Source organism: Metarhizium acridum, assembly GCF_019434415.1.
Source record: "Metarhizium acridum strain ARSEF 324 chromosome Unknown scaffold_1, whole genome shotgun sequence".
In the NCBI taxonomy this organism is placed as follows: Eukaryota; Fungi; Ascomycota; class Sordariomycetes; order Hypocreales; family Clavicipitaceae; genus Metarhizium; species Metarhizium acridum.
In genome coordinates, this window is record NW_027094015.1 from 5,317,133 (window position 1) to 5,338,205 (window position 21,073).

A 21,073-nucleotide genomic window follows, 5' to 3' on the forward strand; every position below is an offset into this window, starting at 1 on the left:
CTTGTCTATGCAACACGTGTCGGTCCATGCGTACTGGAGACCGTCCTTTGGGCCAGCTGGCATGTTTCAATGACCTTTTGGTAGCCTAATCCGTGTGCGAATATGTGCTTGTTGTCGGCGTTGAGGCGCTGGAATTCTTGGAATGAGAGCTCTTCTTGGCCCCAGGTGTGTGAGAGGATGGCGTACTCGGGGGCTCCGTCGCTGTAGAAGAGCTCCGGCGATAGAGTTGACGTGTTGATCAGCCACATGGGTGTTTTGCGATTCTCGGAGGTACGAGCCGCATCGTTTGCGAAGCTGGAAGATTATGTGTGTTGAAGACGTGAGGTTATCCGTGCCCCGGCGGGCTTTGGGTTGACTTGGATGTGAAGGGGAGGTGGATGTTCACCTATCGTTGAGCAGATAGTTGGCAACTTGGCGATTGAAATTTTCTAGTTTGATGCGTGTAAATTGCAAAATTAGATTCCCTTGAGTCTTTATGATATGATTGTTTGACTTGGCCTACCAAAGTATCAATGCCGACCGCCTCATAATAATTGAAAAAAAAAGAAAGAAAGAAAGAAAAACATCTAGTACCCGCGCAAAGGCTGTCCTTTATAAAGATCATGACAATAAGATAATGGACCAGCTCCAAGGATCTACCTCTTTTCCTTTAAATCATTCTTGCCCTTGATGTTATTAAAGTGCCACACACCCTTCTCTCTGTCCCGCTGTAATCGAGCTAGATCTTTCTCGCTCACCGGCACACCTTCTATGCCCTTGACGGCTTTCCCCTCCAGAAACATGACAAGTCCGCCAGCTCCGGCAACAACACAGCCCAGAGCTATGAGGAGTCCCGTGGCCCAGCCCGGTCTGTTATACCGATTCATACCCCACATGAGACCGGCAAGGGCACACTGCAAGAATGTGTTTGACACCATGAGCCAAATGACCAGGTCTAGCTTCCACAAAATCGTAGGCCGAGCTCGCACTCCTGTGAGAGGAGCTTCGGGGACTTTGACCTCCGGAAAGGGGATCGCGGAACGTGGAGCTGACTGGAATTCGTCTTGACCAACATTACGCGGGCCGAGGTGTAATGGCAGTTCGTTGGAGCCGCGCAGCCGGAACCACCCTCGATGAATGCCCGCTAGCCGGCGAAGCGCAATCACCTTCTTGGAGAACCTATATTGTAGAAGAAAATACAGATCTCTGAACCGCCAAGGAGCGAGTCCGAATCCAGTCACGCAGAAGAGGGCATTGAGAATCTGAGAGTCAATTTCGATCCATATCCTTCTTGGAGAGTTGATGTCGTTGCAGGTAGGATGGCACATTGCGGGCGCTAAGAATTCAATATTTAGATTTTATTTATTTTGTCTTCTGTGCATGTATAATGTTCTTCGTCAAAAGAAAAAAGGGGGGGGGGGGGGAGTTGGTTCACGTACCAGCGTCGCAGAGAAGGAGGAACAGCATCCCGCCCCATGCCACCACATTCAGGCCGTAAACGGTGACGGCAAAACCCATGGGAGTGAGAAGGTAATGCCAAAAGGCAAGAGCGCTGAGTTTCGCCGATTCGCAGAAGGTGTGTTTCGGTGGGAAGTGGTAGCCGTTTGCAAACGCAGCGGCGGACGCGGGCTCGGACACGGGACGGACACGGACTCGCCCAGCGCACTGGGTTTTGTTTGCGTGCCGGTGCTGCCATCGTGTCTGGCTTCGGCGCCGGTTTCTTCGGAAACAGCCTGGCATGGGGTTGATGTGCTTGCTGTGCTGCAAAGGGCAGCAGGGTGTGCTTCGGTAGATGACGAGCCGGTCGAGTCGGAAATGAGTCGAGGAACAGGCTGGCGTGAGAGAATCGACGAAGCTATTCCGCCCGTGGCGGCAAAGAAGCCTCCGGGGAGTTCAGACTGTTCAAAACTTGTCGAAACGCTACGGAGGCGTTCACCAATGGAAGAGGAACTTAAGGAAGACGATGCAGGACGATTCTCCACGGCTCGGTTGGAGCCTTGGACGGTGGACGGCCGTGAGAGATGTTCTGTCTGGCCATCTTGGTCCAGATGAGGAAAGGGTTCCATGTCTGTAGTGATACTAGTCTTCTCTTCAAGACTGGATGAGCTGGTTTATGTGCTTGAAGTTGATGACGAGGGATGTGGCAGCATCCAAGACCCAAGGATTATCCGTGAGTCTATGAATAGTAGCTTCTTCTGAATATTTGAGCATTAATGTGAGCGATGGACATGTGACCTTGAGGGGGGTATCATCATCGTTCTCGGCGCTCTTTGAGATATCGGCCTTGGTAAATATGGCGGCGCCATACCGCACCAGCACAGTGCATATGCCAGAATACTCGGAGTCGAGACGTTCAAAAGATTGCTTCTGCTCTCCTCAACGACTCCTGGGCCTTGTATAAAGTTGATTGCGCTGTACTGTGCACATTCGTGACATTGGTATCTGGATCCGATAGACTTCATGTCTGATTCTAGAGCTCCAATGTTCTTGGGACATCAATCCCGGCGGATATAGATGGGTAATCCACGAGCATGTCATTTAAAGCGGGGCAAAAAGCGTTTGATCCTAAAGCATAGCAGTTACAGTTTATCGCCCAGTATGCAGTATGGCATTGTACTGTAATGCGCCATTATCAAATGATGCCAGGCAGAAGTATGCGGGGCTTGCCTCGCCCATTGTGATTGGTCGATTGCCCGGGAACTACGGGAGTGCGTGGCACGAGTAGTACGGAGTTGGGCCCCCAAATGTCGAGAGTGTTAGGGTTAGGGTCAGGTACAACTCAAATTGCCAGGGAATAAGTTATTACGGAGTTACTTCCTATCATCTTTTGAATATCTCTAGATCGCGTTAAGAGCTAAGAAAATGCTATACCTTAAGTTATAAATAGAGCTTTAAATTATATTATTAACTTATTTAAAAAAAAAAAAAAAAATCCAAAAAACGGGCTAGATAGAGGGCATCTAGTAACACTGTATTTTGGCCGTACCTAAGCCACGCAAGACACCATGAACGCATCGCGATGCGTCAGACACACCAGCCTTATCATATGTGATATTTTTTCCCCCCTGGACAGAAAATCATCTCATTAGCCACAACTATCGCCAGTCAGAGCCAGACGCCGTACAAGCACTGATATCTTGCAGTTTCGCACTTCGTCTGGCAAAACGGTTTCCTTGGGCTTCGAGTTCGAGGTTGGGCAGCTCAGAACAACAGGCGCTTCAAGTTGTCTTGGCCGCTGTATTGGAGAAGGCGAGCAGTCACGTGTGGATAAGTGTACATATACAGGGTGATCTACTGTATGTGCTCATAGGGTAAGCACATTCCCTCCCAACAGTGCCCAACAACTGATACCTAGTTGATACAGCCTGCACAGGCCAACACTGCGCCGCTCGAGCATACGGATTCGCCAAGTAGTCGACTCGCAATGGCGGTGCATGAAGTCCAAGTCTTTAGGCTGGGAACTGTTACGTGCGTTCCGATGCTGAGATCCATATTCTCATGACTTAATGCTGACTTCTACAGGGCTCCGGGGATCTAAAGTTATCCCCGGCATAAAGAACCATGTCTTGAAGAAGCTGGCAGATTGGTCCTCGGTATTGAGAGCTATATAAGGAGATATACAAGTCCATCCAATCCAGGCCGCCTTTTCACCTGGGCTTCCCCAGCCAGACGTCTCAAAGCAGCTACTATCTACTAGGCTTCGAAAGTCGAAGATGGCACTGGATACGAGGTCTTCATTGCATCTGTCGAACGTGGAGTCGTTGCCCAGTTCTCTCTCCCAAGTGGTCAAGGACATGTGAGACTTCTCAAGGGCGATCATTCGTCTGATCTCCAACTCGATTGTTCTGAGTTGAACGAAGCGTCCAAATACGCGGCCAAAGAGTTGCAAAGAGATATTCTCAGTGCCTACATCGCAAGCTTCCAAACCGGTAGCCTGGACATGTATCGTATGTCTCAACGGCCACGGGTTCGGGACAGAGCGCCTAGGGTAGAAAATATCTTCGGGTTTGTCGAGCCATATCGCGACCCGCAGGGAATTCGAGCAGATTTCGAGGCTCCGGTGGCCATTGCAGATGACTCCGAGTCCAGGCTCTTTGCTGGACTAGTTGACAACTCTGCAAAGTTCATTCGCCGACTGCCCTGGGCAACGCCGGAGAATGATGACAAAGGGCCGCTCGAGAGGAGTCTATTTGAGCCGCCCGACTTCTCGAGCATTCACGGTGTGTGACAATACACCCGTGACATGAATACCGAAAAATTCAGAGTCCGTAGCTCTTGCATACTGCTCAAGCATCATATTTCCGGGAATCAACTTACCAAATATCAGTTCTGATTCTCGACATCGTCGGCTCTTCTTGCGTGGACTAACAGTCACATTATAGTAAATGGTATCCGGTAAGAAGATGGGTTCAAGAATGTCATCATTTCTAATCGGATGATTGCAGGGAGCCAAGCAAAGCAGTACCCTTTTATTGAAGCTGCCGAGGCTGAGCAGCTTCAGAAGCACAAGCTCCAGGCTTACTACTGGTGGGTTGTGCTCCATGAGCTCCTTGGCCATGGTACAGGGCGAATGACGGTCGAGAGTATGGGCGGAAAATTCAACTTTGATGGCGAGAATCCGCCCGTCAACCCCATCACTAGAAGGCCTATTTCAAGCTGGTACAAGCCAGGTCAAACTTGGACGGGTCAATTTGGTCAACTGGCAACTACGCTTGACGAGTGTAGGGCTGAACCTGTGGGAGCTTATTTAATGGATGATTCGGAGCTTCTTGAGATGTTAGGTTTCACGGAAACCTCCGACATTCATGCCGAAGACTGTTAGTACAGCCAAAGGATGGGTATTAAATAGTACTAACGCGGCAACAACAGTGACGCACAATTTGTACTTACAGCTTGGGGTTGATGGTTTACGAGCACTCTCCAACTTTAATGTGCAAAGTAATGTAAGTTATACCTAAGATTTGAGAGGGAAAATTGACTTCCAACATCTCTACTTCTTAGAAATGGGGCGAGGCGCACAGTCGGGTAAGTATTAACCGAAATATGCGCATTCGCAACAGAGGCTGCTTTGCTTATAAGTTATGACCATATAGGCTCACTTTGCCATACTGAAGTGCTTGCTTCTTGACGGTGGTGGTGTCATGACGATTTCGCACAATAGGCCCAAACAGCGTTTGACAGTTCGAGTGGACCGGTCCAAAATTCGTACACATGGGAAACCGGCCTTGGGAAAGATGCTCTTGCATCTGCATGTTTCGATGCACAGCAGATGCGGAAGGCTGTCGAACATACTATGAGAATTTGTCAAGTATAGACGGTGATGATATCGAGTGGCGAGAGACGGTGGTTGTGAATAAACCCCCTCCGCTCGTCTTTGTCCAAGCCAAAACGTTTCGTGATGGGGACACAATCACTTTGAAGGAGTACGAACCAACGGTCAACGGTCGAAGGCGTGATTGCAAGCTGGGTGGAGCGAACAACAACTTGGTTCAGCATGAATACAAAGACCTCTTGAGTCTTGTTTAAGTCCCACCCTACCTAGTCCCTTGGACATATTGCAGAATCTGAAATACTGCCTGCACCACACCTAAGAGTATACTCACCGAGCCGAAAATCAGACACTCCAAAACGCGATCCAAGCAGTAGAGTCGCCCTTATCCCGCCATAGCTGAAGGATGGAGCGAGGCTCCTTGCTTGATGCGTAACTGTTTAGTTGTAGCATTCTACTCCGAAAGTGCGAGAAGTCTCCAGCCAAATCACACTCCTCCCGCTCGATTAGCCTAATTGGGCACTTCAACTTCTCCATGCTACAAATTAACTGTTTGGAATACCTTGGAAGGGTCGCAGCTGGCCAAATAGGTTCCTTGATCGCCTACTTTGACCAAAGAGCAGCCGATAGGAAAGTAAGATCTCCTGAAGCAGCTCCGTTATATCCCTCTCGCTTGCTCACGGCATAGGTCCAGGATTTTTGAACCCACAGCGATGAATAACATCATTTTCTTGCCCCTGCGTACTTCGCTGTTGAAGAGTCGAGACGCAGAATGAGGGATATCGATAAAGAAAGAGAGTGCCAGAAAGTCTATCCAACTCGACATGACAAGAAAGAGAGTCGACCCATGGAAGCTAATGCCACAAATCTTGGTCAACAGGTGGGCATTAAGGTCCTTTGGGGTGATCTTTTTGGTCTTGTCAAACAGCTTCTTCTCATCTGCGTCGTCGAAGGCGCAATATTCTCGGGGTGGGAGCATCATGCCGAACCCAAGAAGAAAACTAGGTAAGTCTTGTTTTCCCGAGTGTGGATACTGAACGAGACAGACTCGCGCTTCACCTTGGTAGCCATCCGTCTCGTCAAGGATACTGAATGCTCCGTTCGCATGGGAGAGAAGATCGGGCTTGTAGAGCATTGTCTGCCATCCTATATAGCAAAGACGAGCTGTGTGGCTGACTGGTAGGCTTCGTAAATATCCTTGATAGATATCCCAAGCTCAACAAGTGTCTCTGTGATGCCATCGATAGTTGCTGATTCTGGGCTAGCACAAGGCTCCTAATTTTGGCTATAAGGAAGGACGACAAGACAGCGGCAGTAAGTGCCCATTCCAAGCCAGGTCATGTATAGATGCCTAGCCATTATTTCCAAGGACATTTTATGTCTCCCTAATCAAGACCCAGTGCAGGGAACGCTTCGGTCCGATCCGCAGCGCTTGGAGCGTCAGCCCGTCACACGCAAAGAAGGTATTTGATGCCCGTACTGTGAGACAAAGCGCCGGTGGCTTGCTAGGGGTCTTATTCAATGAATGACCTTTTTCGACCAACACACCACAACTTCGTATCATTCCACTCTCATTGGAGCGTGGTAGCATCCCTCATTTGGGCGACCTTGCGACGAGTCACTCCGCTCTTTGCTCCCGCTTCCATGGCCACGTCTCTGGCAACCAAGCACGTGTTAGTACTGACCTTTCAGGAAACTGCTCCAAGACGTTACTGGCATATCTGAGACGTTTGTCGAGGGAAATGGCCAACGGACTCGAGCTTTATACAAGCTTTCGAAAGTCTATGCAGTTCGAGACATGCTCGCCGAATCAACAGCTTGTAGAGAAAAGGCAGTGGCTTTACGTTCTTTACTAAGACCGCATCTCGAGGACGCTCCGTTTGAGGAAGAAGAATTCTCCAAACTGTGTCTATGGATGCTGTGGTAAATACAGTTGGTAGATATGTTGGCTTACTGGTATCCCTTGTAGAGCTTGCTGCATCCTCAACATCCTCAACAGCTCATGGCCCTCTACTATGTGGCATTGAATGCCTGGGCATCTACAGACCGAGGCAATGGGTTACGTCGGCGGCACGTACAAGTGCCGTGGACAACAGACAACACGTTGCCTGCACGTGGTATTGCTGGACACTATTACCTCTATTTGTAGAAGCATTGGAACATGCACTGGCCCGAAACCAGACTTACCTAGTGGCCGTGGTCACATGTATTGGATCGTGCCGTGATAGTAGCTGAAATAGAGCGCGTTGGAGTCTCAATCAGACGCTATGAGTTGGTTCTTGTATTTCATACCTTCTCGAGACAGGAGCAGTTGGAGCTTTGTAATGCGATTTAATAGCTTTGAATTAAAAGACCAGCGTACGCAAGCGAGAATATATATAAAGTCCATATTGTCTTGAAATATTTCTAGTTGCTGAGAATATGGCTTTTTATTCCCTCGTTACCACACGGGCCGAGTCTGCGTTTTCTTCCGACCATTGAAGCAACGGTTCGTAGGTCGAACGTGGTATATGGCATTTCGTAGCCTCGCTCCCTTCGAGTCTACCCAGTTCAATGAAACTCATTCTTCTTGGGCCTCGCAGGGTAACTAGCATGCAGGGCATTCGCCTGCATATTGCTGCCGTTCAACAGAAGAATGAGTACGTTAACTATTTGGGCTAGATAGTTATTCACAGCTCGAATAAAGCTGTTAATTTTCGTGATAAATTAAGAAATGTACAAAATAAGTCTGTATACATATTTATTCATTTCAAATCTAGTAGTTGATTGGCATTTATAACCGCGCGTACAGCACTCTCACGTTTTAAACCAGATACTAGAAACCAAAACCCACTCTATCAAGAATATCCTGCTACATGTCGGATATGGCTGTCAACTTGGGTGTCCGTGATAAAAAGAGGGCAATTTTTGCCCTTTGCATTTCTGCAGAAGGACAAGACACATGATGAAGACAGCGCAACACGGGACTGGAACAACTCACGTCATTCATCTTTCCCAGCCATCGAAACTCCTCGTATTTATCATTTCAGAACATTCCGGTAATTACGTCAAGTATTCTTATTGGATAAACTGTGGCAGTTTTATCCGGCAAAATGCGTCTAAGCCTCCGTCTCGTAACCTGCCAGACTTCGCTCAGAGCACCTGTGCAACAAACAACATCTTGCAAAGCATCCAATCAGCGCTACACTACAATAACATCTCCATTGGAAGCGTTCTTGGCGGCATCAGGCGCGCCGCCGTTTGCAAAGTCAGCCAAGGCCGCGGCATCGGGAGATGAGAACGAAGTGATGGGCAGCGGGAGCGCCTTTGTGCACTCGGTCAAGTCATTGGTATTATACACGCCCAACATGCTCATTCGAACGTACGCCGCAGCATAGGCCTAGAATAAAAACGTCAGAATATAAAAAATATATAAGAAACATGGACTGATTCTACTGCGAGCACTTTGGGAGGCCGAAGAGATAAAGCTCATATATATATATATATATATATATATATATATATATATTTTTGTGGTGTCACTTACCCCATTCCAAGGACGCTGTCCTTGTGTCCCGGTAAACGCCGTCCAAGCACCCGTGGTCCTAGAATCTTGAGACAGGTTGATATCGCTTTGAAACTTGAATACTTGCTTGGGCGAACTGGCGTCGGTGGTCTCTCCGTAAAAGTTGGTGTCCCATACGCCGGGGGTGCTGTCCTGAGGGTCTCCGGCGCGGTTGGCATCAACAAAGAACTGCTGGCTGGTGGTGTGGGCGCCGACCAGGGCCACGAGCTGGCTGGCACTGATTGTCTTGTTGGCGAAGAGAGAAATCAGTTGATCGGCCGAGTCAAACGCCGATGGCAAAAGGCCGTCTGGTGATGGGTTGGAGTTGTCTTTGCGCCCAACAAAGCTGCGGACACGGGGTCCGAGGGGGCAGACAACCGTGGCAACGTTGGCTGGAGGACCAGTTGACGTGTTAGCAACAACTCCCATCATCTTTTGTCCACCTGGAAACTCTCTGGTGGGAGGCAATATGGGTGTGCTGTGCAAAACGTACCGCCCATCTGGATCAGATCTGCCATGCTGACACCAAACGACTTGTATGTGTCAAACCAAGCCTGCATCTGATTACAACCGTCTGTCACTCCATTGTTTACCTGGCGGTCAAAACATTCTCTAGCTAGAACCAATGACCCGTCCGCGCCGCCGTCTTTGCCCGTGTCTAAAGACCAGGTTGCTGCGTCATGAAACCCCATGCGAATACATTGTCTCGCAAGGTTGTTGCAACGTCCGGCGTCCCCCGTCATCTTGGACTTCATCTCATCCGCGATGTGCTTCCATATGCAACACTTGTCGGCCTTGCACTCGGCTGAGTTCTGGTCCGGAACCGAAGAATAAGCCGTGGTCAGGTCTTGAGGAGTTTCGTTGCCTTGCAAGATATTCTTGATGAGCTTCCCAGTCTCAGACATGGTGCTTTCGTCTTGACCCTCCAAGTCCCCAGGTAGTTTCTTGGTATTCTCCTCGTCTTGCGCACGGCGTACATGCCGGAAGTCGGACATGCCCGGAAAGGCATTCGCCATGGAGATGGCCGAGAGTATTACAAGAGCGGCCTTCATATTGAAATTCAAAGGGCGAAAGAGCTTCTACGAAAAGGGGGAGCAGAGTAAAAATGTTTAATGAAATAGAAAGACTCGACAAGCTCCTCTTCTTCTTCGGCAATGCCTGGTCTACCAAAGAAGCTTTATATAGAGCTTCATTTAATTTTTGCAAGGTTTTACGAACAAAGCGACTACCAACTCAAATATCTCTTTGTAACGCCTCTGGTGTCGAAGCAAAACAGTCTGGTTTCCGGACAGTAACATACATATTTTAGATGGTTTCAGGTAATGTACGGTGGCCAAGACACTCGGGGTAACGGTAACTAAGCATCTAGCAACGTCAGCTGAGCCCCTGCGAGAAAGTATGCTGCGGTGTAGTATAACTTGTGAAACGGCTAACCGCAAGTGGTTCTTGCATCTATCGAGCTGGATCTACGAACTTGCGACAAATACGGAAGCACCAACTGGTCCAGATAAAGTCATTGGCGAATGATTCAAGAGTTAATTGTCAGGTGCAACGCTATCAGCCAGCTCAGCTGTCAAAGGTGATTGAATCCGTGAAATTCTTTCTATTCACAAGACAACAGCCAAGTTATCCCGTCCTTGTATACATGGCAGCCAACCATTTTCCTGATCAAGAGCTCTAGTTGGGGTCCCGAGTTCTCAGCCGTGGCCAACCCCGTTACAACACCTTTGGTGACAACAACTGGCCGCCAAAGCTGACGACAGCACTCTTCTCAAAAGAGAAAAGCGCTATTCGTTGACAAGTCATGTTGCATTGTTCGCTCGCAACTACCTGTGGTGGAGCATGAGTTGAGGAGTCAACGGCCGGGTAGGCTGGGGAAATTGTCTGTGCGAATCTCCACGGCCGAGACGCACAGGGGCACCTTGACCTGACAGCAGCAACCGGTGAACTATCCGCTTCACATCCCTGACGAGTTTCACGTGTCCCGTACGGCTTCACTCTCTCGTATTTGTGCATTGACCTATCCCCCTTGAGGCTTAACGTCCAGATATAGTGGCGGAAGTAAAGCCGCCACGGAGATCGTCCGGTGCCGGATCCGAAGTCTTGTCGGGCCGGGGAGCAAGGTGATACGCTTGGATCCCTTTTGTCAGGATGTGACGTTAGTTTGGAGTCGTCAGCTCATGCATAACTTGGGCAAAAGCGTGCGTGTGACAAGCTGTAAAGAGCAAGCATACGCGTCAAGGGCCGTGCGTGGTCTTATCTCACGATGTTGGGGCTGTTAGCTTGTAGTTCTAGTAGATAGAATATCTTAGTACGGAGTATGTGGAGGCAATATAGGCCTGCTGCTATATTCAAGTGAAGCTTTGCATGAGGCTAGCACTGGAGGGATCAAGGCGAATTGTCGTCTAAACTTGACACCCAGCTGCGGGTATGTTGTGTGGCGGTGCTCTTTACACCCAAGTATGCGATACATTACCATGAATATGAACCCAAGTACCTATAGAACGTCTCCTCCTACGAGCTGATTTCGCTAAAGAGACCGAAGCGGCTGCTAACGCAGGGGCTACAAAGGGAGGCCTTATATGACGAAAAGCTGAAGACGCATGACGAGTTTGAATATTCCATGAAAGCAACCGCACTTTTCTCCGTGACACTGCGCAGTTTCGTCATAGTTTGAAGGCCACTTAGAAAAGAAACATCATAAAATCAATAGCCATAGCTATGGTCATAGAAGGCTTCGGAAGAGCTAGCCACCCATCCCACATCTGATAATGAAATGCGCAGGAGCAACGACATACTAGTCACGGCTGTCGACTACTTCACTGCTCAGTCTATTGGCCGGCAGCAAGCTTGCTTCATATTCAAGCCAGTGAGAGACACGCACCGTGGCTATCCAAGCGGGAACTTCCCATGGGAAGGTGACACCTACCTGTGACACTCTTGTTGCTCAGCCAGCAGTGTATAGTGGTACTCCGTGCGAACAGTACCACGACGCGCCATGTCCAACATAGTACGTAGTAGTCGTGAGCATTCGATAGTCCGCCACACTCACCAACCCTCACTGGCTTCAGGCCCGCAAGTCTTCCACCGTGGTCATTATTGGCAAGCCATTCTCGATAATCTCATCTAATGCAGCACCGAGAAGCATCCGGGGCATCCGAGTCTCGCAAGACCGCTAGCCAAGCTGCGGTGTAAGTGAGTGAGGGTGTGGGAACCTGGACTTGAGTGGCGTCGGCGTTGCAACAAGGCGTCTTGGTTCGCGGTCTGGACATTTGCGCAACTCCAATCATGCCGATACCAACATTGTTGCCCCCGCGGATCTTGTTCCAAGAATGTAGTGGGATACATTGAGACCCGTCAGCGCGCCTATGATAAAAGTGTCGAATATCATGTTATGTTGTGCCGTATCTTATTAGAACATCCTAATTCGGTAGATTGAGTAGCTCACTGCCTGCAGAAAGAATTGTGAAGCTCACGACTAGCACCTGCTCTCCGCCGCTCGGAACCATGGCATTCAACCCTAACTTCGTCATGGATGCTCCTGAAAGCTCAGCTGCGATGCCGAGCCGTCACCACAATGATGACGATGATCTCGACCCGTTGCAGACCACCGGCTTCCGAAGCAAACCAAGAGAATCAGTCCAATCACAAAAGAACAATCCGCTGGTTCAAGATTCAGAATTCTCCCCAGCAGGTGGAGGATCTTTTCAGCGCAGGTTCCCGGCGTTGGAGATGTGGCAGACAACCAAATTTGCAGACAAGCGGGAGCGGGCTCAATCGATCCCAAGCAGAGCTTGGATACCGCTGATGGACAGCCTCATAGAAGAAGAGGAGGACGAGGCGTCGGATTCGTCTAGTTTCCAGAACGACTCGTCTCCAACCGAGAGCGAAGGGGAAGTAGACACCCGACTGGAGAGCCTGCGTCACAAGCCTTGCGTGCCCGACAAGAAAAGATTTCGAAAACTCATAAGATTGAATAAACACTGTACAGGAACGTGCAGGGCGCAAAGAGATGGCCGGCTAAGCATCTCGGTGCACGAAACCCAGGGGACAGGATACATGGCGAATGCCATGGGCGCCGTGACACACAGCATGCGTCCCAAGAAGAGAGCCACTGTTCCGATGAAAGCTATACCAGCGCTTCATCAGATTCCTAAAAAGGTCAGCATTCTCATTATGGTGGTTGGGTCCCGCGGTGACGTCCAGCCGTTCCTGCGAATAGGCAAATACCTCAAGGAGGTGTTCCACCACCGCGTTCGCATCGCCACGCACCCGGTCTTCCGAGAGATCGTACAAGAGGCCGGACTGGAATTCTTCTCGGTGGGCGGCGACCCCTCGGAACTGATGGAGTTCATGGTGAAAAATCCCGGCCTGGTCCCGACCCTTCAGACGTTGAGAGCCGGTGAAATCGGAAGACGTCGAGCAGCAATGGCTGTCATGTTTGACGGGTTTTGGCGAGCTTGCATCCATGGCACCGAGGACGAGGAGACGAGCCTAAGAGCCGATGCCATGGAGGGAAGAGAAGATATCTTTATTGCAGATGCCATCATAGCCAACCCGCCCAGCTTTGCACACATCCACTGCGCCGAAGCTCTTGGGATCCCGCTCCATTTGGTCTTCACCTTTCCCTACACGCCGACTCAAGCATTCCCGCACCCCCTGGCTATTATCAAGGGCGGCAACAAGTCTGGGAGTGACAAAGGATATGCAAACTTCATGTCATATCCCCTTGTTGAAACGATGACGTGGCAAGGCTTAGGTGACCTAATCAACGACTTCCGCGTGCAGAAGCTGTCCCTAGACGCCGTGTCTACTTTCTGGGCTCCGTACGCAATACATCGAATGCATATTCCGTTTACATACTTGTGGTCGCCAGCCCTGATCCCAAAGCCTGCAGACTGGGGTGAGGAAATCAACATCTCTGGGTTTGTGTTTCTCGATCTAGCATCAACGTTTGAGCCGCCTCAGGCACTGGTGGACTTCCTAAATGCCGGAGAGCCACCAATCTATATAGGATTCGGGTCTATCGTGGTGGAAAATGCAAATGCCTTCACAAGGATGATATTTGATGCCGTTAAAAAGGCCGGTGTTCGGGCTCTCGTTTCAAGGGGTTGGGGTGGCCTGGGTCAAGACGACGTGCCGGACGACATCTTCATGCTGGACAATATACCGCACGACTGGTTATTCCCGAAGGTCAAGGGATGTGTCCATCATGGCGGGGCAGGCACAACAGCCATAGGATTAAAGTGCGGGCTGCCAACTATGATTGTACCCTTCTTTGGAGATCAGTACTTTTGGGGCAGCATAGTAGCCAAGTCTGGTGCTGGCCCGCAGCCCATACCATGCAAGCATCTTAACGCGGATAAGTTGGCTGATGGGATTCGATATCTTCTCACCACAGAAGCCCAGGCGGCGGCAGGCAAGATTGCAGAGTCCATTAGACGTGACGGGGACGGTGCCGTAAACACAATGGAGAGTTTCCAGAAGCAGCTCCAATTGTACGGTCCTCCTACCTTTAGCTGCTCAATAATCAAGTCGGACGTCGCCGTGTGGGAGGTTAGGGGCACGCATATTAAACTGTGCGTGCTTGCCGCGGCAATCCTAGTAGATAGCGGTCAACTCTGCTGGAAGAAGCTACGTCTGCTGCGACACTCGGCGTGGAGCGACTTTGTAGGACCCGGCGAGCCCGTAACGGCTGTAGCTGAATCAGTTAAAAACTCCCTGAGAGATGTGTTTAGCGGTATTGCGGGCGCGCCGTATCGTGTTGGGAAGACAGCCAAACGAAGGATACGGCACCAGCTGCGAGAAAGGAGAGACAAGAAGAACAGAGATAATAGACTGCCATCGTCATCGAATACTTCAGTCGAGAAGGCGAGCGTGGCTGCAAAAAAGCAGAACAAGACGCGAAAGCTATCGCTCACTCCGGTGCCAAGCGTGAGGCAGTACGGCAAGGATATTTCGACAAGTATGCGTAAAACAGGGTTGGCTGTCGTGAGGGCTCCCGCACTCTGTATCGTTGCTCTTGCTCAGGGCCTTCACAATGCCCCGCGACTATATGGTGATGATACCGTCAGACGATTGACGAGGGTAACTGGCATTCGCTCCGGACTGTTAGCTTCGCGCAGGGAGTTTATATGGGGGATTTATGATGGCGTTACGGGAGTTATTCGTCTTCCAATTCAGGGCGCCAAGAATGAAGGCGTAGTTGGGTTTGTCAAAGGCGCCGGCATGGGCATGGGCGGCTTGGTGTTGAAGCCCATCTCTGCTATAGTAGGTCCCTTTGGGTGCACCATGCAAGGGCTCATGCAGCAGATACAACGTCGACGTAGTCCGGTCAAGTTTGTTCGCCTCGCGCGTATTGCTGAGGGTCAGCGAGAGTTGGCGAATTTGCAGGCGGCTGAGGCTGAGACGGTCAGGCAACAAGTGTTGGCAGGCTGGCAGGTCTTGGATAAGTTGAGCCAGGCGGTTGCAAGCGCGCAGGGCTACTTTTTCGGCAAAGTCGACAAAACTGAGTTCATGTTTATGAACGTGGATAAAGCCAAGGCGTGTCTGGATGATTTATGCTCTGGGAAGAGTCTTCGGCAGGTTATGGATACGTACAAGTCGTGGAACGTCAAGCCGCATGATCCAGCCGCAAGACCAGGAACATCTCGCAGCACGAGATCATAGAAGAGGATTCTGAAGCGGGGGGAGAAGAAGACGACGAGATTGCCGAGGTCTTCTGTATCAACTCGTGCTTTGTGCGCGTAGGCAGTGCGGCGGTTTGCGCTCCCAAGCGTCACCCCTCAGGAGGTACTTTGTACTCGGCCTAGATAAGTAGGAAGTTGGTTGTTCGTTGATGCACCTGGATCGGATGCATGTTTCGATGGGACGACAGCCGACTGCTTCCTTCGAGGCACCATCGAGACGCCCGCGGATCTCCTCGTCAATGTTCCACGTTTCTCGGCTTCAGTAGTGTCCCAATTAGGAGCTGTATATTACCAAGACTCCACATTTCACATTTGCGTTCCGGATTCCGTTATTTATCGTCGTCTCGTCGTTGAGGAACAAGTCAAAAAAAGGGGGACCAAAGGAGTCTCTCAGCCACTGGGAATGCGGGATGTAGATGGTGGCTTGGAGGGTGGATTGGTGGGCTAATGTCTGTCACTCTGGTATCAACTAATGATTAGGTACGGAGTACTCCGTACCTAGATATCAAGATGTGCGCCTGCCCATCTTGCAAATTGAAACTTGACTCCTGCGTCATCTTTGTTGGTCCCCCCTCGTACGGCGAGATAACGACTCTGTATCCCTGTTTTTCCATTTTTTCAAACCAGTCTGCAAGCCTTCCTCTTTGACATCCTGCTGAGTCGACATACATATGCAGGACGCTATCTTGGGAGTCTGCCCTGCCCACTTCAGCACCCGACCCTTGCAGCAGCGAGCCGCAGCCCGATTCCTCGCCTCCACACCGGACTAGAGCAGGCCCCAGCCCAACATTGAAGGGTCTGCTACGGAGTACGTAGAGCCCAGGTGCACCCTCATTGATTTCAACCACATGACCTGCAGAGCTGTTGGCCCGTCGGACTGCAACCTTGAATCTATGCAGCACAACTCGGCCCCAAGAACAAATAAAGAAAAGAGAGAGAGAGAAGAGGGAGAAATTTCGCAGACAACGAAAGAGACAGGAGGAGGAAATAGCTTTCAGTACGGATATTCGAAACGACAATCACACGCCAGCCAGGTTCCCCCTTCACTATCCGCCCCCAACGACCCGACTGACAAGGCGTGATTCGAGGTTCCGAGATGCACAACGGCGTGCATGGCAATGGCACCAACGGCCCAAGCAATGGCATGCCCCGTGTGAAAGGCGATGGGCCTCTGGTGCATCGCATAAAGGCCGACCGAAAACAGTCCAGTCCCATGGCTCCGGCCTTTATGGTATCTGCGCCGGGCAAAGTCATCGTCTTTGGAGAGCATTCTGTTGTCTATGGCAAGGTGAGTCTATGATGCCTCCAAGATTCCATACGCAAGTAACCCGTCCAATTGCATACGCTGACCGTCACTCGTCGTCTCAGACCGCCATTGCTGCTGCCATCTCGTTACGATCTTATCTTCACGTTACGACCCTCTCCAAGTCTAAGAGAACAGTCTCTCTGCGATTTACTGATATCGACCTCGTGCACACGTGGAATATCGACGAACTTCCCTGGGACACCTTCCAGCAGCCTTCCAAGAAGAAGTCCTATTACTCCCTCGTCACCGAACTCGACCCCGATCTCGTTGCCGCCCTCGGGCCTCATGTTGACGTCTCCCCAGACGGCCCAGAGGACATCCGCCGAGTCCACAGAAACGGCGCCTTTGCCTTTCTTTACCTCTTTCTCTCGCTCGGCTCCCCCTCATTTCCTGGCTGCCTTTACACTTTGCGATCTACAATACCAATTGGCGCAGGCCTGGGAAGCAGCGCCTCCATTGCGGTATGCGTGTCTGCTGCCCTGCTCATCCAGTTACGGACATTATCCGGACCTCACCCCGACCAGCCGCCTGAGGAGGCTCGGCTACAGATTGAGCGCATCAATAGATGGGCCTTTGTATACGAGATGTGCATTCACGGCAATCCTTCAGGAGTAGATAATACCGTGGCCACGCAAGGCAAAGCTGTGGTGTTCCAGATATTAGATTACGATAAGCCGCCGTCTGTCAAGCCACTTTGGGACTTTCCAGAGCTTCCATTATTGCTTGTCGACACCAAACAGCCCAAGTCGACGGCTCACGAGGTTGCCAAGGTGGGTAAGCTGAATAAAATGCACCCGAAGCTGGTGGCATCCATTCTGGACGCAATGGACAAGGTGGCTAGCTCCGCAGCTGAGCTGATTGCCGACGACGACTTCGACGAGGAAGAAGAGAGGAGCTTAATGAAGGTCGGCGAGCTCATGACTATTAACCACGGTTTGCTAGTCTCGCTTGGTGTTTCACACCCCCGACTAGAACGAGTGCGCGAATTGGTTGATCACGAGGGCATCGGCTGGACGAAGCTTACTGGAGCCGGCGGCGGCGGTTGTTCAATCACACTTTTGCGGCCCGACGTTCCAAGAGCAAAGCTTGATAAGCTCGAGGAACGGCTAGATAGGGAAAACTACGCAAAATTTGAGGCGACGCTTGGTGCCGACGGTGTTGGAGTTTTGTGGCCTGCCATTCTGAAGAACGGCACTGAGGAAGATGAGGAAGGCGGCATGGAAATCGACTTGGAGAAGTTCCTCAATGCGGAAGGTACCGAAGGTGTCGAAAAGCTCGTTGGTGTCCATGGGGACGGCGGCGAAAGAGAAGGCTGGAAATTCTGGCGCATGGAAAGTCGATGAAAAAGAATCTCGAAATAAAGGAAGAAATTATTGGCAAAAGGAAAAGGACGGGCGGCTCAGGAACTCGGTATTCTCCCAGCTAATGTATTCTTATGTCGGACTAGTGTACCGTTACGTCTACATTCGTTTCCCTGGAGGATGTATTTTTTACATGGCAACCAAGTCCCTAATGGTTGGACTGAGCTTGCTGGAGGGATTAATTTAGAGCATTTTACCTTGCGGTATGTATTTACACTATTTGTTAGGCAAAATTAGTAATGAGGATGGCTCAACTATGGTGAAGGGACAGCTGGTGACTACTCGGCTAGCCTGTGACTCCCTGTGACTAGACGCTTGATGTGCTCATTGGCATTTACTATGGGTAGACATGGGCTGGTTTCCGTTTTATATTCGCCATGGCTCGACTCGTTTACATTGTCTCATGCCGTTACACCGATGGGGGAAAATTGGGGGGAACTTCCCCTTGCCTGAAACTTCGGAATATATTATACTTGCAACAGAAGAATCACCACCAGAGCGTTTGTCAGTCAAGCGACAAGATTCATCTCGATACCTGAACGAACGGACGGTCACGGTCGTCTTGAATTATGCGCGGCGCATTTTTCGTTGAGCAGGGCGTCGGCTTCGCCTCATCTATCTCCACGAACCCATCAATTCCATCTTTATCATGGCAAAACTTGATTCGACTGTGGCATCAAGTCTATTCCCAAATGCTAGCGGATGGGGTTCCGCCCGAACGCACTCTTGTCGGTGGTCTAGTCCAGCTGGCAGAGGTCTGGATTCGGTGTGGGGATTGCCTCTTGGATGTACGTCGTTCTGAGCCTCTAGAGCGCTGGAAGTACAAAATATCTCTGGACGGGCCACAAGCAAAGCCCATGGTACGAGAATCGTCCTGCCTCAGCCACTCAGCATATCAGCAAGATCAGATACCACACGATATTTTGGTGCAAGACAAAGACATCTCCGAGGCAAGCTTAGGTGAACCATACGAATGGCCGAAGTGCGTGCTTGCTCTTAAACCCAGGAGAGAGAAGGAGGGGGGTCCTTGAGTGCTGAAAGTGGCGAGAACCCACTTTTAACCCGCTATACCGGGAATATTAGTGCCGCTAAACTAGAGGCAGATTTCCCAACAACAACTTTACTCAACCCGAATATCTCACTCGCACCGCTGCCACTTATGTCAGTCCACAAGGACAAAACTGCCCCCAAACCAGAATCCAAACCACGCAGACTCCTAGAGAACTTTTCCGCAATGGTACGTGTGTCGACGCGTCTCGACTTGCCCCTACCAACCACTCAGTGTCGTAGCCTCGTGCTCCAAACAAATAACCCGCGAGTATCATCACTAACACACGTACGCGTAGAATAAGGACTCATCCTTTACATACGTACACATGTCAACGGCCTCCAACGCAGACCTCTTTGAAGACTTTTGCAAGGACAAGCTCCCCTCGGATGAAATCTTTGTGCCGCCGCAGCACCAGCCGCTGAATCCGGAGGACGAGGATGACGTGGTGCCAGATCAGCATGCTGCGTTTGGAATCACGCGTGCGACAAAGGAGGTAAGGGGGGCGGCGTGGAAGGACTTGGGGCTGGGGGAGTTGATGAAGAGGGGGCCGCCAAAGGGCGTGAGCGGGAAATGTATGCCTAGGTAGACTCAGGTATGTTATGGTGGTTAAGTCTCACACGTGGAGATAGAGACGCTGGTAGAGACGATATCAGCAGCATTGTTCCTTGCCACCGAGGTCAGAAACGACCATGGTTATGAGCCTCTCATTCAGCGCGGCGTTTATGAATACAAGCACATGCCACGACAGGATATCACTCCCCAGTAAACCCGAACCAAACACAAATCCAGACACAACACCAAAAACGCCCAACGTTGTCACTTTCCTCCCCGCTTCAAAGGAAATTGAAAACGGAAAAGAAAAAGAAAAAAAAAGTCAACTCTTCCCCAGAAGCCCGTCCCGCTCAACAACCTCGCTCCTAAACTTGACCAAAAACACCGTTTTGCCAGGCCACATGTCCCCCTCGCCAACGGTATGCGCCGTCACCCTGGCCGGGAAATCCGCCCCGTCACAAACGCCCTCGACGACGCCGGCTACAAACGCCGCGCAATTCAGCTGGCTCATCTCGCGCGGCACACTGATGTACTGGTTGACGAGCGGTTCGTTGTCGATAATCATGTACTCGTCGGGCGTGTCAGGGTTGTTGGACTTTTCCAGCCGGTCTGCCTGCCGGCCAAACAGGTGCTGCCACACATTCTGCTTGATGAAGTGCAAGAGGGAAATGATGCTCAGGGGGCGCAGCTGCGAGCGCGGCGGCTCGCGGTAGAGGAGGAGGTCGAGGAGCTTGAGGCCGATGGGGTGTCCTTGTTCGTTGAGCCTGGGTCAAACGAGGTTTTAGTTGGCCTTTCGTTTGTCTCCCTTTGTTCCTTTTTTTTTTTCCCTTGGAGATCACGGTCGAATGTGGGTTTGGGCGCACATACCGCTGCTCGAGTTCTTGGATACCCTTTACCCTTCTTTGCGCATAGGTGACCATCTCGCTGAACAGGTAGGCGAAGCTCGCTTGGCTCAGCTCGGCCGTCTTGGTGCGGTTGAGCGGGCGGTGGTAGATTGTCTTGCCATTGCTGGGCACGCGCAGCCCCGTCTCTTTCGTGCCTTGGGCTGTGGGCTGTATATTTGACATGGTCAGGTGTGTGTATGTGTGTGCGTACGTGTGCTAGTCTGGAGCGGAGGGGTTTGGCATGGCCAGGCTTGTCCCCGTCGTCGAATTGATGATATTGGAGACGGGGGAAAGCTGTCGTGGATAGCTTGCAGCGCGATGTCGTGTGGTGGGGCGGCATTGGGCCTTTAAAAATAGGCGTGCCGGGTAGCCGCTGCTTCTGCCCGGACTGAAGCATGATTCTACAAAATGATGTAGAGTTTCCATCGTACTTGTCAA

The 21,073-nt window shown here is 50.8% G+C and overlaps 8 protein-coding genes across 8 annotated transcripts; 4 read left to right on the forward strand and 4 right to left on the reverse strand.

Moving 5' to 3' along the window:
* Positions 1 to 5: 5 nt before the first annotated feature.
* On the reverse strand, positions 6 to 248 carry J3458_001671 (uncharacterized protein; the record flags this gene model as incomplete). Its single annotated transcript, XM_066116852.1, has 1 exon — positions 6 to 248. One exon carries the CDS (start codon positions 246 to 248, stop codon positions 6 to 8), a length of 243 nt encoding a protein of 80 aa, XP_065978738.1.
* A 219-nt stretch (positions 249 to 467) lies between these two features.
* J3458_001672 (uncharacterized protein) lies at positions 468 to 1,719 on the reverse strand (the record flags this gene model as incomplete). The annotated part of the gene is made up of 2 exons (XM_007814200.2): positions 468 to 1,315; positions 1,419 to 1,719. 2 exons carry the CDS (start codon positions 1,717 to 1,719, stop codon positions 636 to 638), a joined length of 981 nt encoding a protein of 326 aa, XP_007812391.2. The 3' UTR covers positions 468 to 635.
* Positions 1,720 to 3,413: 1,694 nt separating this feature from the next.
* On the forward strand, positions 3,414 to 4,801 carry J3458_001673 (uncharacterized protein; the record flags this gene model as incomplete). Its single annotated transcript, XM_007814199.2, has 4 exons — positions 3,414 to 3,447; positions 3,502 to 3,572; positions 3,677 to 4,199; positions 4,425 to 4,801. 4 exons carry the CDS (start codon positions 3,414 to 3,416, stop codon positions 4,799 to 4,801), a joined length of 1,005 nt encoding a protein of 334 aa, XP_007812390.2.
* Positions 4,802 to 8,429: 3,628 nt separating this feature from the next.
* On the reverse strand, positions 8,430 to 9,844 carry J3458_001674 (uncharacterized protein; the record flags this gene model as incomplete). Its single annotated transcript, XM_066116853.1, has 3 exons — positions 8,430 to 8,627; positions 8,775 to 9,184; positions 9,286 to 9,844. 3 exons carry the CDS (start codon positions 9,842 to 9,844, stop codon positions 8,430 to 8,432), a joined length of 1,167 nt encoding a protein of 388 aa, XP_065978739.1.
* A 1,755-nt stretch (positions 9,845 to 11,599) lies between these two features.
* On the forward strand, positions 11,600 to 15,671 carry J3458_001675 (uncharacterized protein). The gene has a single exon (XM_066116854.1). The coding sequence runs from the start codon at positions 12,300 to 12,302 to the stop codon at positions 15,459 to 15,461; it is 3,162 nt and encodes a 1,053-aa protein (XP_065978740.1). The 5' UTR covers positions 11,600 to 12,299; the 3' UTR covers positions 15,462 to 15,671.
* A 666-nt stretch (positions 15,672 to 16,337) lies between these two features.
* Positions 16,338 to 18,417, forward strand: ERG12_1 (Mevalonate kinase). Its single transcript, XM_007814196.2, has 2 exons — positions 16,338 to 16,769; positions 16,850 to 18,417. Exons 1-2 carry the CDS (start codon positions 16,578 to 16,580, stop codon positions 18,128 to 18,130), a joined length of 1,473 nt encoding a protein of 490 aa, XP_007812387.1. The 5' UTR covers positions 16,338 to 16,577; the 3' UTR covers positions 18,131 to 18,417.
* Positions 18,418 to 19,307: 890 nt separating this feature from the next.
* On the forward strand, positions 19,308 to 19,785 carry J3458_001677 (uncharacterized protein; the record flags this gene model as incomplete). The annotated part of the gene is made up of 2 exons (XM_007814195.2): positions 19,308 to 19,385; positions 19,495 to 19,785. The coding sequence occupies 2 exons, from the start codon at positions 19,308 to 19,310 to the stop codon at positions 19,783 to 19,785; spliced, it is 369 nt and encodes a 122-aa protein (XP_007812386.2).
* Positions 19,786 to 20,073: 288 nt separating this feature from the next.
* trs31_1 (protein particle complex subunit) lies at positions 20,074 to 20,818 on the reverse strand (the record flags this gene model as incomplete). Its single annotated transcript, XM_007814194.1, has 2 exons — positions 20,074 to 20,515; positions 20,619 to 20,818. 2 exons carry the CDS (start codon positions 20,816 to 20,818, stop codon positions 20,074 to 20,076), a joined length of 642 nt encoding a protein of 213 aa, XP_007812385.1.
* Between the last annotated feature and the right edge of the window lie 255 nt (positions 20,819 to 21,073).